The following is a 16,486-nucleotide window of genomic DNA, read 5'->3' as shown; positions in this document are numbered from 1 at the left end:
TTTCCACAGAAAGAAAAATTCGCAGCCATCCATACTCATTTTGTTACCTTTTTCCTATAATAAATACCGCTAAACGGTAGTGTTGATGTTAGCGTTTGGCATTACATTACAGTACAGCCAACACATCAGAACTAATGCAATGTTTACCAAAAGTCATTACTGCCCCCATGTGGTCTGTTTTTGTAACATACATCTTGAGACGGAGGCCATTGTGCGTTTCCGGTGTAACCTTTCAAAAATAAAACAACTATTAGGCTCGACTAGATGCTAATAATAAAATGTATATATTTAGAACGTGCTTACCAAAATTACAATAGAGCATAATATGCGTAAACTTGCTCAATTCCACGTGTCCAAAAAGGATTTGGGGAAAATAAAATCTTATTTAATCCTACACTTTCTAATCGGTCGTTTGTTCAAATAAGAACCCGTCTTGAGCGTTCACAATTCAACCAAAAAAAAGAAAGACTATCACATGATGAATAATTTAGTATAAGATGGTAAAAATCGTTTCCATTCGTCAACGACATTTGGTTTTATGTTTTTGTGACGTCAGCTGGTGGCATGAAGGAAAGATGGGGGTGGTCACGTGACCGACAATCCCACTTCCGCTTTGAGGGCTCTCGCTAACAAATGGACTCTTCACTCTTCTCTTCGCTGCCACTAAAAAGTCGACCATAACAAACACGAAGAAAGACTGTAAGACAGCCAGAAATCTCTATCTAATCGGTAAGTACACCGATTTAAAAAGAAATATAAACACAGGATGATTATTATAACAGTAAGTAAGACAGTCGATGATGCGAAAGTTAAATATTGATCAACAGGTGCGCGGCGTTAGCCGTACTGTGACTGTATATTTCCTGTTATACTAGCACAACAAAGCTAATTACGGTAATCTGGTGAGCACAGCATTTGTTACTAAGTGCCTAATGTCGTCGTTCGGATGTCGAAATGTTTTCAAATAATGCTCAAAGTTTGCATAAACTGTTTAACATGTACATTACAGCTAGCCAGGGAGCTCTACTGGCTCCGTTGTGAGCATTTTATCCCCATTATAGTCGTTTATTAGCATATTAGCTGTGCATTATGCGTCATTTCCTGTTTTGGACTGGTGAAGCTGTCAAAGAGCCAACCGGACAGGTGGAGGTGTTATAAAACATTTAAACTGCGTTTAGTAACAGAATAGTGTTTTTATAGTGAAGTTGCATGCATAAATAAGGGAGTAGTGAGGCTTAATGAGCTACAGGTCACATGCTCCCCTCATAATCCACAGATAAGCCCTGTGTGGTCCTTTTTTCCCTCCTCCTTCAAGGTGGTAATGGCGCCTCTTTGGACTGAGAAATGCATTGTTTTTCCTTGCCTGACATCCCAGAAATGGCACAAATTAGTTTCTGCCATTGCTTTGTTCAATCTTTATTTGCATTGTGCTATTAGTCTATGCTAGCGTAACCGCATTCCTGCACCGATCATGGGATCAGCGTGAAGGCAACAGGATTTTCTTTCCTCTGGCCGTCACATGTCAACCTCTCACGCTGGTGCCAAACTGCACACATAGCTGATATTAGTCTGCATCATTAGCGAGCATCACACCACAGTGCTACACAAGAGAGCTTCTCCACTATAAATGTCATCAAATAAGGCGGTTTATGTGATTTGTTGCAGGTGCCGGGGCACTCTCGACCACCCGCCATCATGGGGGAACTCTTCAGAAGCGAGGAGATGACGCTGGCTCAGCTCTTCCTGCAGTCGGAAGCGGCCTACTGTTGCGTCAGTGAACTGGGAGAGATTGGAATGGTGCAGTTTCGTGATGTGAGTCTCCAACCGTCATCTCCATCACGTGCTCACAGCTGGCACCTCATTCCTCCCATGAACGGCCATTCCCCGGTCATCCCTGAGGGAAGCTTTGTGCTAGAGAGCTAAAGTGGAGTTTGTCTCGTCTGTGCAGTCATGTTGTATCCTCACATCCCCTACTCGCTGAAAGAAAGACTGTATTTTCTGGAATAGTATCAGAGCACATGATGAATTTTTCATGGGGCACAGTCATAATTGACACTATAAGCTTGTTCATGTCACCTCTTTAACGACCTTTGTATTGCTTTGCTTTATTTTCTCGCAGTTAAACCCTGATGTCAACGTCTTCCAGCGCAAGTTTGTCAACGAAGTGCGGCGATGTGAGGAAATGGATCGCAAACTGAGTACGTCGATGATTAGTTGCAAGGAATCTCTTATTTCTCAGATTATTATACTATGATTTCAGGTTTTAACATTTATATGAACATAAGGACACACTCAAAAGCACTGAAAAAATATACACTGGATTAGAAAAAAAAGTTGGAATGTTCCAAGAATAATGACATAATATTAATTGTGCATAAATACCCAAATTTTACTCAAATTAAGTTGTAATTTTTTTTTAATTTGAGAATAAATTTGTAATATAATTTATAATGGAATGTAATATTTCAAGAAGTCAGTCATTTTTGGAGGCCAATGCTGTGATGAAATCATGAAAATAAGTTAGTAATTTTAGGAGAATTAAGTTTGTTTTACAAGAATAAAGTAGGATAATACAAGAAAAAAGTAAGCAGCAAGACTGAATTCAAAGTCATAATTTTACTGGAATTAAGACACAAGAGTAAAGTTAATTTATTTAATATATAATTGTATATTTTATAAATAATTTATACATTTTATATAATATCAAATTTATATACAAGTTAATTTATATAACTAATAATAGTTTGTTTTTTTTTCCTCTCTAGTATTTTTTCATATGTTGTAAATTGAATTGTGATAGCTTGCTTTCTGATGAGGGCTTTTTATTGTGTTGCTGGTGCTTTCTGATCGTCAGGGTTTGTGGAGAAGGAGATCAAGAAGGCCAACACTCCAATAGTCGACACAGGAGAGAACCCAGAAGTGCCCTTCCCGAGAGACATGATCGACCTGGAGGTGCCTTCTCACCGTTGCCTGCCAGTAAAGATTCCCCAGTCGTGCTGTTGCTTACTTCCTTCTCTCCTCACCTGCAGGCCACCTTTGAGAAGCTGGAGAACGAGCTGAAGGAAATAAACACCAACCAAGAAGCCCTGAAGAAGAACTTCCTGGAGCTGACCGAGCTCAAGCACATTCTGCGGCGCACTCAGCAGTTTTTCGATGAGGTTAGTCCGACTTACAAGACAGAAACAAAACAACGTGCAGGCTGAGACACTGTAGCAATGTGTACTTCCAGCACAATGTCTCTTTTTTTTTTTTTTCTCCCTCACATCAGTGCCGCTCCACTGCCTTCACAAACGTGTGAAATGTGAAGCTGTCTTTAACGAGGTTTAATGAGTTGTTATGTGCCGTGATGGAGGTTAATCGTTGAGCCAGACATCTCAGAGTTTAGCTATTGACTTTTTTTTTCTTTTTTTTAAACCGTTAATGGACTCTCCTGCAGATGGAGGACCCCACTCTACTGGAGGAGTCATCCACCCTGCTGGACCCCAACGAGGCTAATCGAGGGGCTCCGCTTCGGCTTGGGTGAGTCTTTTTGGTACTTTGCAAAAATGGTCAGTGTTTAAGGTCTTCGATTCAAAGTGTGTCTCTGTTACAGATTTGTGGCGGGGGTCATCGGCAGGGAACGCATTCCCACGTTTGAAAGGATGCTGTGGAGAGTTTGCAGAGGGAACGTGTTCCTGAGGCAGGCCGACATCGGAGATCCCCTGGAGGACCCCCATTCGGTCAGCCTGCAGCTTTACGGTTGGCGCAATGCATGTCTTCTTACCGTGTTCAATGTGTCTACAGAGCGATCAGGTCCACAAGTCGGTCTTCATCATCTTCTTCCAGGGAGACCAGCTGAAGAATAGAGTGAAGAAGATCTGCGAGGGGTGAGGGAACAAAGCTGAACTTGTATTTTGTGTTATTTAATTTTCTTATACCTCCTTCTTTTGTGTCTTCAGCTTCCGAGCAACCTTGTACCCGTGTCCCGAAACCCCCCAGGAGAGGAAAGAGATGCTGGCGGGGGTGAACGCTCGCATCGATGACCTGCAAATGGTAAATCATCTCAAAAGGGACCCCACCAGTTCAAGCCCACAAGACACATTTTTGGCACCACTCTCTGGGGTTGGGCCTGTAGGTGCTGAACCAGACGGAGGACCACAGGCAGAGGGTCCTGCAGGCGGCGGCCAAGGCGGTGCGCGTGTGGTTCATCAAGGTGAGGAAGATGAAGGCCATCTACCACACCCTCAACCTCTGTAACATCGACGTCACCCAGAAGTGTCTCATCGCCGAGGTGTGGTGCCCCGTCTCCGACCTGGACTCCATTCAGTTCGCTCTACGCAGGGGAACGGTGAGAGACACCTATGATGCTTGTGCATTTCTTTTGACAATGTGCCATGGAAGAGTGCCTCCAGGCTCTGCCTTCTCAGCACTATCACCAGTCAATGGCTCCCGCTAGTCAAAGGCTTCACACATGTGGAGGTGCCCGGCATGTCTGGATCTTCTCTCCCGTGACGTCATGTACTCCAAATCATTATTAAAGTAAAAAACAAAAAAAACCTTATTATATAAAATTTGTTTTCAGTTTTTTCAGCATTAAGTCTCTCCGCTTGCAATTAACAGCCCGTCCTCTTTGTGGTTTTGTTAAATAAACGCCCTGGCTATAATTAGAGCATTTAGGGTAAATGAGATGTGCTCTCCTGTCCTAAACCTCCTTTATATGCCTACAGGAGAAAAGTGGCTCCACAGTGCCTTCCATCCTGAACAGGATGCAGACCAAACAGACCCCGCCCACCTACAACAAGACAAACAAGTTCACCTCGGGCTTTCAAAACATTGTGGACGCCTACGGAATCGGCAGCTACCGCGAGATCAACCCAGGTATGAATTGTTTTCACTTTTCTCTCCGTGTTGCGCCCCGTCACCCATCATGACATGTCTCCTCTTCCACGCCGCCTCCCCCACCCCTCCCAGCGCCATACACCATCATCACCTTCCCCTTCCTCTTTGCCGTCATGTTCGGCGACCTGGGCCACGGCGTGCTCATGACCTGCGCCGCTCTCTATCTGGTATTGCGGGAGAGCCGCCTGATCGCTCAGAAGAACGACAACGAGGTATCAGCAGTCACCTCATTACCCGTCCCGTCTCGTTGGTTCCTCCCATCATGCGACACGCCCACTGTGCTCGTAGATTTAACATGATGAAGTGTGTCGTTGCAGATGTTCAGCATGGTGTTTGCCGGGCGCTACATCATCCTGCTGATGGGAATCTTCTCCATCTACACGGGCATCATCTACAACGACTGCTTCTCCAAGTCCTTCAATGTCTTTGGCTCAGGCTGGAGCGTCCGGCCCATGTTTGACGCCCGAGTGGGAGGGAACTGGACGTAAGCGCGGCTGCCGAGCTTCTGTAACAAACAAACATTGTTAGCCTCAAGATGATCTCTTATACTTTTTGTATTTAAGGGTGGAGTTGCTTGAAAGCACCTCAGTTTTGCAGTTGGACCCGGTGATAGATGGCGTGTTCAGAGGACCCTACCCCATTGGCATTGACCCGGTACGTGCCGTTCTGTGTGTCTGTAGCTTTCGTGCTAACGAGCTTTGTTTGTCCGTGCCTGTCTCTGCACTTTATCCACTTTTTACATTTATTTGTCCAATGTAATATAGATGTCAGCCAGTATATCACATACAATAATGAAACATTAAGGAGTGGTACAGGTGGACACAAACGTTAGCGGCACTACCATAGCTATGTGATGCTACAGTGCTAACATTACACTCACATTTTAACAGCAATATCATGCTTGAAAAAACAGTATAATCAACTTACAGGTCACATGTCTGTTACTAACGGACGATTGTTTGTTTTTAAGATGTGCAGCTAAGCCTTTTATTTAATTTTTTTATGAAGTGATGGGAGTATTCACAGGGCGGGCGGATTCAGATAGGGGCGGGTCAGTGGCAGGTATGTCCACGAGGAAGGAGGTTTTTGCTTCATCATGTCATGAAACGTCTTCAAAAGTGGAGCAAACAAGTAAGGGAATGATAGATTTTTCTCACGTTTGGTGCTCATAGTAAGGCAGGGGCAGGGGTGTCTAAACTTTTTTCAGCAAGGGCCACATACTGAAAAATGAAAGGACGCAAGGTCCACTTGGACTTTGTAAGCCAACACATGTAAATATGCTAAGAAGTTAGATATATTTCAAGAAAAATGTCAACTTTCTGAAAAAGCGCGTTATTAGTATGCAATTTGGTCTTTGCTCTTTTTTTCCGCATTTTTGCAGTTTTTAAAAATTTTCCAAGTATTTAAACTTTCTTCTTGAACAATCTTTGGAATTTTTTGCTCGGAACATTACGACTTTATTCACATGATATTTTGACTTTAAATTCATAATGTTAAAACCTTTCCCCAACCTAATTTTCAAAAACTACAACCTTATTTGGTTTTGCATAATATTACAATAATATTTTCTTTTAATATTTCAACTCTATGCTACTAAAATGACATTTTTTTACTCATAATACAACAGGTTTATTCTCGTGAAATTGGCACTTTTTTTTTCTCGTTAGAAAATTTTTTCTCTTAATATTTTGCCTTTTTTCTCATAAAATTGTTTTTTTTAAGTTTTTTTTAATGTATTTTCCAACTATTTTTGTCTTATAATTTTTTTGTAATGATGACTTTATTTCTAATAATATTTTGAGTCTCATAACAACTTTTTCTGCAAAATAATTTTCCACAAATTACACCTTTTATTTGTTGTTTTGTCATTTATAATATTGTGAAAATAACTAATAATATTTCAACTTTCTGCTACTAAAATGTTATTTTTCCTCATAATATTACGACGTTATTCTTGTTATTGTCAACATTGTTTTCATAGTGTTTTGACTTTATTCTTGTAAAATTACTGGTGATTTTTCAATTTTTGCTGCTGTTGTGTTTATTTTTTTAGTTTTCTTATTGAACACTATGAATGTGCTTCCAGCCAATTAATAAAAGAGCCGTCGGCTGCAAATGGCCCCCGGGCCACACTTTGGACACATATTGCTGTTAGAACATAGCAAAATAGGGGACCTTTAAGATTTAAGGGTTAACTAAGGGCTCTAGTGCAACCTCTGATTGATAAGGAGGTGTACATGAAGGCTTGTATTCATAAAGTGTAGCTGTAAATGTCTACACTAAACACATACTGTCCTTGCCCGTCAGATCTGGAATATCGCAAAAAACAAGCTGACATTCCTCAACTCCTTCAAAATGAAGATGTCCGTCATCCTGGGAGTCATCCACATGCTCTTTGGAGTCACCCTCAGCCTCTTCAACCACCTGTGAGCATTCCTCCCATCTCTTAGTGTCTCCTCTTTTCTCATTCGTCTGGTCTTTGCCGGACTGCCGACTGACTCTGACTATCTCTCTGCTCAGGTACTTCAAGAAGCCCCTGAACATCTACTTGGGCTTCATCCCCGAGATCATCTTCATGGCCAGCCTCTTCGGCTACCTGGTGCTGCTCGTCTTCTACAAATGGCTGTCATATGATGCCCGGACGTCCCGCGATGCTCCGAGTCTTCTCATTGCCTTCATCAACATGTTCCTCTTCAACTACAACGACCCCAGTGTCAAACCTCTTTATGCTGGACAGGTGGGTTCAAATAATCAGACTTTTTGTACCCAGAAAGGAACTAATTCTATTTGACTTGTGTACGAATCTGCAGCAAGCCCTGCAGTCCCTCCTGGTGATCATCGCCTTGGCGTGCGTTCCTTGCATGTTAATAGTGAAAACTCTGGTCCTGCGGCGACAGTACCTGTGGCGCAAGAACCTTGTAAGCTGCACTTAGACCTGCACATTCTTCATTCTTCACCTTTCCCAAACGCTGCGTGTTGCACGACAGGGCACGCAGAACTTCGGGGGCATCAGGGTGGGCAACGGTCCCACAGAGGACGAGGCAGAAATTATCCAGCACGACCAGCTGTCGCAACACTCCGAAGAGGAACCCGAGGTGAGACGAGCACGTCGCTGTGCTGTCATTGGACCAGGGTTTTAATCATTTATTTGGAAACATTCCACTGCGGCTTTGAGGCCAACAAAAACATCCATTATGTATGAAAGTTCTGATGTTACCCTCGCCTACATTATACACTTCATACATTGGAACCTCTAAGGCTCAGCACAATCTGGTTCTTTTCCTCCAGAGCAAATAAAGGCGATAGAGTCAAACTGTGACCATTATAAAAACATGATTAACTCCACAGGCAATGTTTTAAGTCACATTTAACATTATTAACAGTGATACAAGTTTAAACACAAGTTAAGCACAAAACCTCCAAAGCCAAAAAATATTTGCCAATAAAAAGTTCAGAAATACTAAAGTAATATTATTTTGAAAAATACTAATAAGGCTGATATATACACATAAAACCACACACAACATGGTCAACATCACATTTGTCCTTTGCCATTACTGGTCCGCTTCTGTTGTGGCAGCCCAATAAAAAGAAAGACAAAGAAAAAAAATTCTCAGGGCGCGACTTCAGAGGCGGATTTTCCCCCAAATTGGGGTTGACCTTCTGAACGGCACAACGTTCCACTTTAGAGGCTCCACTGTAGAAGACACCCATGACAGTTTGACTTTTTGTTCTTCCCCACAGTCTTTTTCAGTGTGTAATCCCGTTTCTTCCATGATTTTCCTGTGTGTTGACGTTCGTGTGTGTGTGTGTGTGTGTGTGTGTGTTGTCAATAATCAAGCGTTGCCTTCTGTCGTCTGCTTTCAAGGCCCATGAGGAGGAAGAGGTAGGACTTGAAACGCTACCACCTCTCCTTAGTTGTAGCCGTGCATGTGTTGCTGCCCCCTTTGTGTTGTCGCTCCAGCGGTGTGTAGACAGTCGTGTTGGGTGTGTGTCCCTGCGCGCGTGTGTGTAGGATGATGCACGGCAGCGCTTCAAGCTTTCGGGTTCCAATCATTTCAGGTGTTAAATTTAATGGCTGGTATCGGATTTACAAATGGCTTTATGGACCTCAAGGGGGCGCCAGTAGTAGTACTATAGTAGTAGTAGTAGTAGTAGTAGTAAGTGGCTGTTTTTGACTGACATACATGTGTCTTGTCTATCAGTTTAACTTTGCAGATGTTGCAGTGCACCAGGCCATTCACACCATCGAATACTGCCTGGGCTGCATTTCCAATACAGCCTCCTATCTTAGGCTTTGGGCCCTCAGTCTGGCTCATGCACGTGAGTCCTACACACTCAAAAGGAATTATTTCACATTTTTGGCCACGAGGAGCAAATATTGCTTTTTATGTGTCGCGTTGCAAAATGTAAGGGTCAATTGTGCTTTCATCCACTAAATACATGAGAAAATTCATAACAAGTCCAGTGAGATACAATGTGGTCACATACCCCCGTGCCATCCTTGACTTCAAATCTTCCAATTTGAATGGAATACCAGTAAAACAAACACGCGCCGCTTGTGATGGTGTCTCGTTTGTTTGTTTGCCACACGTGCAGAACTGTCCGAGGTGCTATGGTCCATGGTGATGCACATCGGCCTCTCCACACGCAGCCTGGGCGGCTTCTTCCTGCTGGCCGTCGTCTTTTACTTCTTCGCCATTCTCACAGTGGCCATTCTGCTCATCATGGAAGGCCTGTCCGCTTTCCTGCACGCGCTCAGGCTGCACTGGTAAGCCGAATTTGCATCTGTCGGTTTTGTCTCCACCTGTTGGTCATTCTTTGTTTTCAAATTTGGTGTCGGATTTTAAGCAGATTTTATTGGAACTTTTCCAAGATGAGAGAGCACCACTTTGCACCCCCACCCTCCATAGTTATTCCTGGCTGCTCTGCTGAAAGGTCAACTCGCTAATTAGCGTCACCATTTTTAAAAATACAGCAAGATCAGTTGCCAGAGAGGAAGTAGGGCTTCAGATTCCCGGGTGCTGCTGGTCCAAGGGCAGCGTCTGGCTTGTAGTCGTGAACTAGTACATGTACAGCCTGGGTGGGGAGTCCAAGTGGAATGGAGGGGGAAAGTTCTACAAGTGCCCCTCTCCTTTAAGACTTCATGTGGTTCTTTCCTTCTTGTATCTGCAGGGTGGAGTTTCAGAACAAGTTTTACTCAGGTCAGGGCTTCAAGTTCCTCCCCTTCACCTTTGAAAGCATCCTGGATGGAAAGTTTGAGGACTGAGATCACATCTCCTGTGTGTCCAACCTGTTTTTGTTTTAAGTGTCTCGTCTTTCCAGAATCTAAATCCTGATCACATAGATCAGGATTCAAGTAGCATCGTCCGCTGTGTGTGTGTGTGTGTGTGTGTGTGTGTGTGTGTGTCGGTGTGGTCTTTGTGAGTTTGAATATTATTTATGCAAACAGTTCCACACAGTGAATTATTAACATAAACATTCAGTCACCCTCATCGTTCATGAAGGTCCAAAAGGGAAAACGTTCATCAGGACATGACTGCATGTCCATCTCTTTGCAAACCGTGTTAAACTAGATAAATATGATTAAGAATGAAATCCGAAATTCAGAAGCTCGACACGATCAGATGCATCTTACATTCTGCTTGTGTTGTTTAAATGTCTGTTTGACTGATCATCTGTCGCCAATAAAAGTGGGAAGAGCTGGTATGGACTTTTTCCTTTTTTGCTTATGTACCTTTTCTTGTAGTAGGATTCTCCGCCCTCTCATTTAATTTAATTATACAAATGTACGCATGCATCGTGGATGAGTTACTGCCCAAGTGGAGGAGTTTAAGTACCTCGGGGTTCTCTTTTGCATTGTTTTCAAAAATGGGTTGCTGAGATTTATTATTATATTATGAAATATTTCCGTATTTAGTAAATATACGTATACGCATATTTCGTATTTAGTAAATCACCGTTATTTTTGTTAAGTTTTGTTGTTACGTTAAAGCACCTTTTGGTGTCGCTGTTGTCCAACGAGAAGGCCTTCCGTTCGCCTGTGCGCGTGTGTGCAACAAGTAGCAACAGTAGCCAAGGTTGTCAGTGTGATTAATTAAAAAGTTAGGTTGCTAAAAAAAAATGAAATTGGCAAAGAATGTAGATTGTTTTTTTCTTTTTACACATCATCCCCTCAGTGCAGCCTCCTTGAGCCAATTATTTTCTCTCCAGGTTCCAAACAGAAGGATCCACTTTGTCGCTCCTGGCAAAAACATTTTCATAATGTGCGTGTGTTTTTTTTCTTGTTTTTATTTGGCACGTTGCAGTTTCTAAAAATGAGCAACATTTGGGAGGTGAGAGTTGAATGTAAAAGGTCTTCCAAACAGTAGTTTGTCATCCTGCTGACACCTTGTGAGGCCAAGGCAGTAAAAGTCCATCATGTCCTTTTACTGGGGACGGAGGGGGTCTTTCCTGTTAGCCTCTGGTAATAATAAAGCTCTTTATTTATATTACCACCCTTTTTTTCTTAGAACTTCATTTAATGTGATTTTTCCCAGAGACCTGTCACGCACATCATGGAGGGAATATGAGGTCAACTTGCATAAGCAACCCCACAATGGCCGCCGTGTTTACACATCCCAAAGATGATTATTGTGCTGTCTTATCTCCAGCAAATACTAAAGTGCACTTTAAGTCAAAACGTCTGTAAGGAATGTTGGCTTACATCTCAAGTTTAGAGGATCCTGTCAATATGGCAAAAAAATCTCCAATTTTAATTCTAAAAATACTCAAAACGTATCAACAAATATCAGTGAGGTCGTAGGACATTTTTACAGTCTCAAACCACTCCTCGGAAAATGTGCAAATACCAATACCAATTTAAATTGTTCAATGTCATATAAATAAATCAAATAAATAAAATTCTCATATCTGAAAAGTCTCCACCGAGTTTCAAGATAATCATGAGCAACACTAGCAACTCTGCCTCAAAATTATCTCACAAAATCACAAAATATTCCAAACTCCAAAAGAATCTCCATCAAGTCTCAAGACAACCCCCTAAAAAAAATGACAATAATGTTCTCTTTGCTGAAATCTAAGAATAATCTCCACATTTCCCAGAAATCTCTGTTAAATCTCCAAAACATCTTCGCCAAATATAAAGATTATCTTTGCACAATATTAAAATGGAATCTAAATCTCAAACTTTAGTGACGATTTATTTGCTTGTTTGCTGCACGTCCTCTCATGGTTTCACTTTGTCTTTCTAAGAAACGTCGCTCCATGTTGTTCTACTGTATGGTTGATATTTGGACCTCTGTCTCATGCTGCCGGAGCATGCATGCTTTCGGTTTCACGTGCACAGACGCCACCCTTTGCTGACTGTTTCTACGTCGGGCTGCAAAACACAAGAAGGTGCAGCTTTCCTCCATTTGACCTTCGGCTCCAGTTGCCCCGCTCCTTTTCCAGTTGTCGCTCCTAATCTGTAGCGTATTTCTCAGAAGTGCTCCATCTTGCACCTTACATAATGTGGACATTCCTTCGCACTTATGTTCCCAATTATTGCCGGAGAATCAAAACCATTTACCGTGTACTCATCAAAGGTTATGGAGAACTTCCTCTGACCTGTGCTTCCCCCTCCGTATACGGTCATGCTCTGTGATCATATGGCTAATCAAGTCATCTTCCCTTCATCCCTTTGGAATGTGGCCCGTGATGCTCTGACCTCTCCGCTCGCTCGCTTTCTGCTGCTACATTCCAGTGCTGACCTCAAGCTTTTGGTGCAAACATGAGACCATACACATACACACACACACCTACACACACACACACACAGCACCTATAGTCCGAGTAAAGTAGAGGAATGCAACACAACCAATGTAATAGTAACAAATGTAATAGTGCTAAGGAGCAACCTACTCAGCCAGCTTTAATAGCACTGATGTGGTCATAAATGCCATTTTCAAGGAATTTAAAGCTGCTGGATGCTGCCCACTCATGATACTTCAAATGCAGCTAAAATCTTATGGCGTTAATTAAAAAAACAACTACATCAGGAGGTTGCCTACAGCCACGGATGTTAATGTTTTGTGACCCAGCGCTAATTACAGACCCCAGCAGTTATTATTTATTACAGAAATCTGTGGTTAATTGAATCGAGGCGTTAATTAGAGCATTTGCGGTATACGTATTGTATTTCTGGCAGCGTGGGGGACAAGAGAGAAAGCCTTTTGGCTCAAGGCTGGTGTGGGGCGAGAGAGGGGATGCCTTTGGTTAGGCTCGGTTATTTATTCTGTCCCTGGAAACCAGCAACAAAAGCATTCTCAACAAAGGACGAGCTGATGCTGCCGCTGCCGCCGCCACCGCCGCAGCCTGTTTTCCGTTTGCGGCAGCCATTTCCTCCCTTGGCGTAGCAAACAAAAACACGCACAATAGGTGACACATTTAGCTGTGGGAGAACTTGTGAAGTTGTGTAAGGAGGCCAGCAGGGTCAGGGTGTTCTCAGCATATTTACTGTACTGCTGGATGAAGACGTGAAGAGCTCATGCATGCATCCAGTATCTCACAAAAGTGAGTACGGCAAGCATTTTATAAACTTGGATGTGCTTTAGAGTAGTCAATGTACAGCTTGTAGAGCAGTATAGAGTGACTATCCACCGAAAATTTGAAAAACATTGAGGGGGAAGGTGAATTTCAACATTCTTGGTTACTCTGTGTGAAAAAGGCCCATTCAGTTGTTTATTTTGCCAAATAAATAACACAAACAAGTTCTTGAAAAATGTATAAAATGACAGTGGTCTAATATAGTACATTAGTTAAGCACTGCATCGCTCAGACTTTAGTACACATGACGTAGGATAAGCAAAATGGTAAAACAGAGTAAATAAAAATATGTTTTTTAGTCAAAAATACTTATTTTTGATCATGATTTAAGAGATTTACTTGGTTTTTGCAGTACGGTAATCGCTTGTTTATTGCACTTAAATGGTTCCAGACCCGACCATAATAAGTGACTTTCCGCCAAGCAGGATTTGTAAAAGGAATATTTTCATAGTTAGAGCATAGAAAATCTTTTTCCGACCTTCTAAATTAGTTTTTTAACATTATTAGAGCCCTCTACGCATGAAATAACATCCCTGTAGTCACCTTTACACTCGTATTACTCAACATAGTCGACATAATAACAGAAGATAAGCCATTTAAGACATAAATAAGACTCGTGCTCATGCGTGTTGCTGTAAATGTGTTCCGGTGCTAGGTGAGCTGAGGGAGGACAGGAAGTGAGGATCAGAGTTGAGTCCTAGTTTGGTGTAACAGGCGCAACAGTAGCCTGTGATTTTATTAGGGATTATTGTGCCTGTGGTGAGATAATTCAAACCTGCAATAAAAGACTTGCCGCGATCAAGTGATTCACCGAATAGTACAGTAACATTACTGACACCTAGTGACCAGTGTAGAATACTACATATCATCACAACGTCTTTGAATGCGTCTTCTGAATGCCTTATATTTGTATTTTTGTCCATGTAGCCATTTTTATGCTTGAAAATGATTAATTTCGGCAAAAACACTTAAAATTTGCCCAAATATGCATTGTTTTTACAAATAACAGGCCGTATTCAACCACAAAACAGCATGATTTTTAATGATCACAGTTTAAAAATCTTTAAAAGAACTGTGAAGCAGCAAGAGATTACCGTATCTCAGATACGAGTACATATGACGCAAATTGGTAAAACATTGTAAGAAAAATATGATTTTTAGTCAGAAATACTTATTTTTGACCATGATGTTGGATTTTTAATCAGTTTTTGTAGTATAAAATTAATTACTGGACTCCAAGGTAACAGTTTGTAGCAAAGTACCAAAGTCAAGAATAGAAAGACACCTCGACTGTTAGCTTGCCTGTTCTAAGTCAGCCTGAACGGTCCAGTTGTGATCGAATCAATGTCCTTGACGTTTCACAGGACCCAAAAATGTACAGGTGCATTCCCAAGTCAGGCGTCAGTGGTGTAAAAGCAGAGCCTTCAAAGACCCTTGTGGCCTTGTAAAAACATATCCTTTCTACTCATGTGTTTGTGTTGTGAGTTTAGATCATCAGATAAACTCCGACCCGGAAATTCCTGAAAGGCCTACCAAGGCCTGGAAGAGACATCATGCACTGTTTACGTGTCCTTGTACAATGTTTTCAAGTCAGCCAGCCATCTTCCGCAAAGGTATTTACTGTATGCACAATATGTATGAATGAACTCGCTGCACTGTTCTAGTTTACTGTATGTGCGCCTCTCTGCAGGCTTTCTAAATTGGTAGGCTGCAAACAATGACCGGGGGGGTCGCACGGGTCGTGACAAAGTATGTTATCTGCAGTTTTAGGTGAAGAGGCGCTTCCGTTGTGCATTCTGTCCGTGTTAACAATTTTAACCCCGACGTGCCCCAACGGGACCCCGCGCTGGCTTTTCCTTTGAAGCATTTTGGCTCATTTGTATGAAGTAAATCAAGGAAAGTTTGTTATTTTGCTATCATTCTGGAAAGAGCCATTGTTGTCTTTGGTTTCTCTGCAAACTATTACCGTTTCTATTACATCAGTCAGTTTAAATGAAAATGTGAGGTTGTAACAGTTTATAAGCACCAAACATGAGCAAAATCTGTCATCTCCCTCATTTGTTTGCGTTATCTCTATTTAAAAGTGTTTTTTAAATGAATTGATCACGATTAATCACCATTTTCAGCTATGGGTGAAATATGCTAATTTTTATTATATTTTATGAACAGAAAGTTCATTGTTACGATTTGTGTTTCAAATGAACTGAAAATTGTAATTTTAGTCAAGTTAAAGATACCACTCTATTTGCCAAAAAGTAGCCAATGCAGATCAGCTTTAACTGGGTTATTATGAGTAATGAGGAGTTGCGTTCAAAGACACCACGTAATTTAAGATTAATTCACGTGTTTTGAGTGTACATATATTTTCTGGGATTTCCGAGCATATAAATTCAGAACATTTTACTTCTGTAGTAAGAGTTACGTTAGTGGGTGATGAGAATATCTACTTAAAGTTTTTTTTGTCTTTGTCTATGTTTATTTAGACTACGCATAATGAAGAAGATGTTGTGCTGTTTGGAGTGTCCCTGAATACATCTCGCGGTCGTCTCGTGACAATGAGGAAGTGTCTTTCCGATGTCAAACGGACGTGTTTGTGAGTTGGAGACACATTTATTATATATATAAAAAACCATACATGATATATGGTGTGTGAATTGCACTGCTGCTGATGTGTTCAAGTCAGAATACAGTGATAAATGAAAGGTGTGACTGTGTGAGGGCACTGCACAGTTTCACCTTCTGCCTTCGTAACAGAGGCGTGGCTTGACATGATGCACGTGGCTAAAAAAGTTTAACATAATCAATCAAATAAATTAGTTACTGGTATTTTTTACAGCGCTGGCTTTGAACAAATATTTGCCTTGTAGCCTTGATAGCTGTTGGATAAATTGGTCAAACATGCTCAAACAATCTTTACTTTGCGTATGTGTTGATGTTTGTAATGTAATGTAACCTTTGAACTTTCCTCCATATATCCCTCTTCTTATCGTCAGTACAGACCGCAGATAGACAAAGGCATCTC

General features: G+C 41.7%; 1 protein-coding gene across 3 annotated transcripts; it reads left to right on the top strand.

Moving 5' to 3' along the window:
• The first annotated feature begins 588 nt into the window (after positions 1-588).
• atp6v0a1a (ATPase H+ transporting V0 subunit a1a) lies at positions 589-10,332 on the top strand. 3 transcript variants are annotated; one of them, XM_054760279.1, is made up of 22 exons: positions 589-729; positions 1,666-1,812; positions 2,120-2,198; positions 2,855-2,952; positions 3,030-3,158; positions 3,437-3,519; positions 3,593-3,719; positions 3,784-3,866; positions 3,939-4,032; positions 4,115-4,327; positions 4,707-4,857; positions 4,951-5,090; positions 5,196-5,362; positions 5,442-5,532; positions 7,186-7,304; positions 7,399-7,615; positions 7,689-7,796; positions 7,866-7,973; positions 8,747-8,764; positions 9,084-9,201; positions 9,478-9,649; positions 10,054-10,332. In XM_054760279.1, exons 2-22 carry the CDS (start codon positions 1,696-1,698, stop codon positions 10,145-10,147), a joined length of 2,526 nt encoding a protein of 841 aa, XP_054616254.1. In that variant the 5' UTR covers positions 589-729; positions 1,666-1,695; the 3' UTR covers positions 10,148-10,332. The 3 variants fall into 3 exon arrangements, with proteins under 3 accessions (XP_054616254.1, XP_054616252.1, XP_054616255.1); XM_054760277.1 differs by having other exon boundaries at positions 8,720-8,764; XM_054760280.1 differs by lacking the exon at positions 8,747-8,764.
• The last annotated feature ends 6,154 nt before the right edge of the window (positions 10,333-16,486 follow it).

This window comes from Dunckerocampus dactyliophorus, chromosome 18 (genome assembly GCF_027744805.1).
Source record: "Dunckerocampus dactyliophorus isolate RoL2022-P2 chromosome 18, RoL_Ddac_1.1, whole genome shotgun sequence".
NCBI classification, from domain to species: Eukaryota; Metazoa; Chordata; class Actinopteri; order Syngnathiformes; family Syngnathidae; genus Dunckerocampus; species Dunckerocampus dactyliophorus.
Note: the sequence above shows the minus strand (reverse complement) of the source record. Positions and strands in the feature narration are given on the sequence as shown.

Bases quoted from the DNA above. Each gene is read 5' to 3' on its own strand.
- atp6v0a1a (XM_054760277.1), top strand. From the start codon at position 1,696: ATGGGGGAACTCTTCAGAAGCGAGGAGATGACGCTGGCTCAGCTCTTC. The intron at 4,033-4,114 runs GTAAATCATCTC...TTGGGCCTGTAG, and splicing joins GCATCGATGACCTGCAAATG to GTGCTGAACCAGACGGAGGA. The intron at 9,650-10,053 runs GTAAGCCGAATT...TTGTATCTGCAG, and splicing joins CACGCGCTCAGGCTGCACTG to GGTGGAGTTTCAGAACAAGT.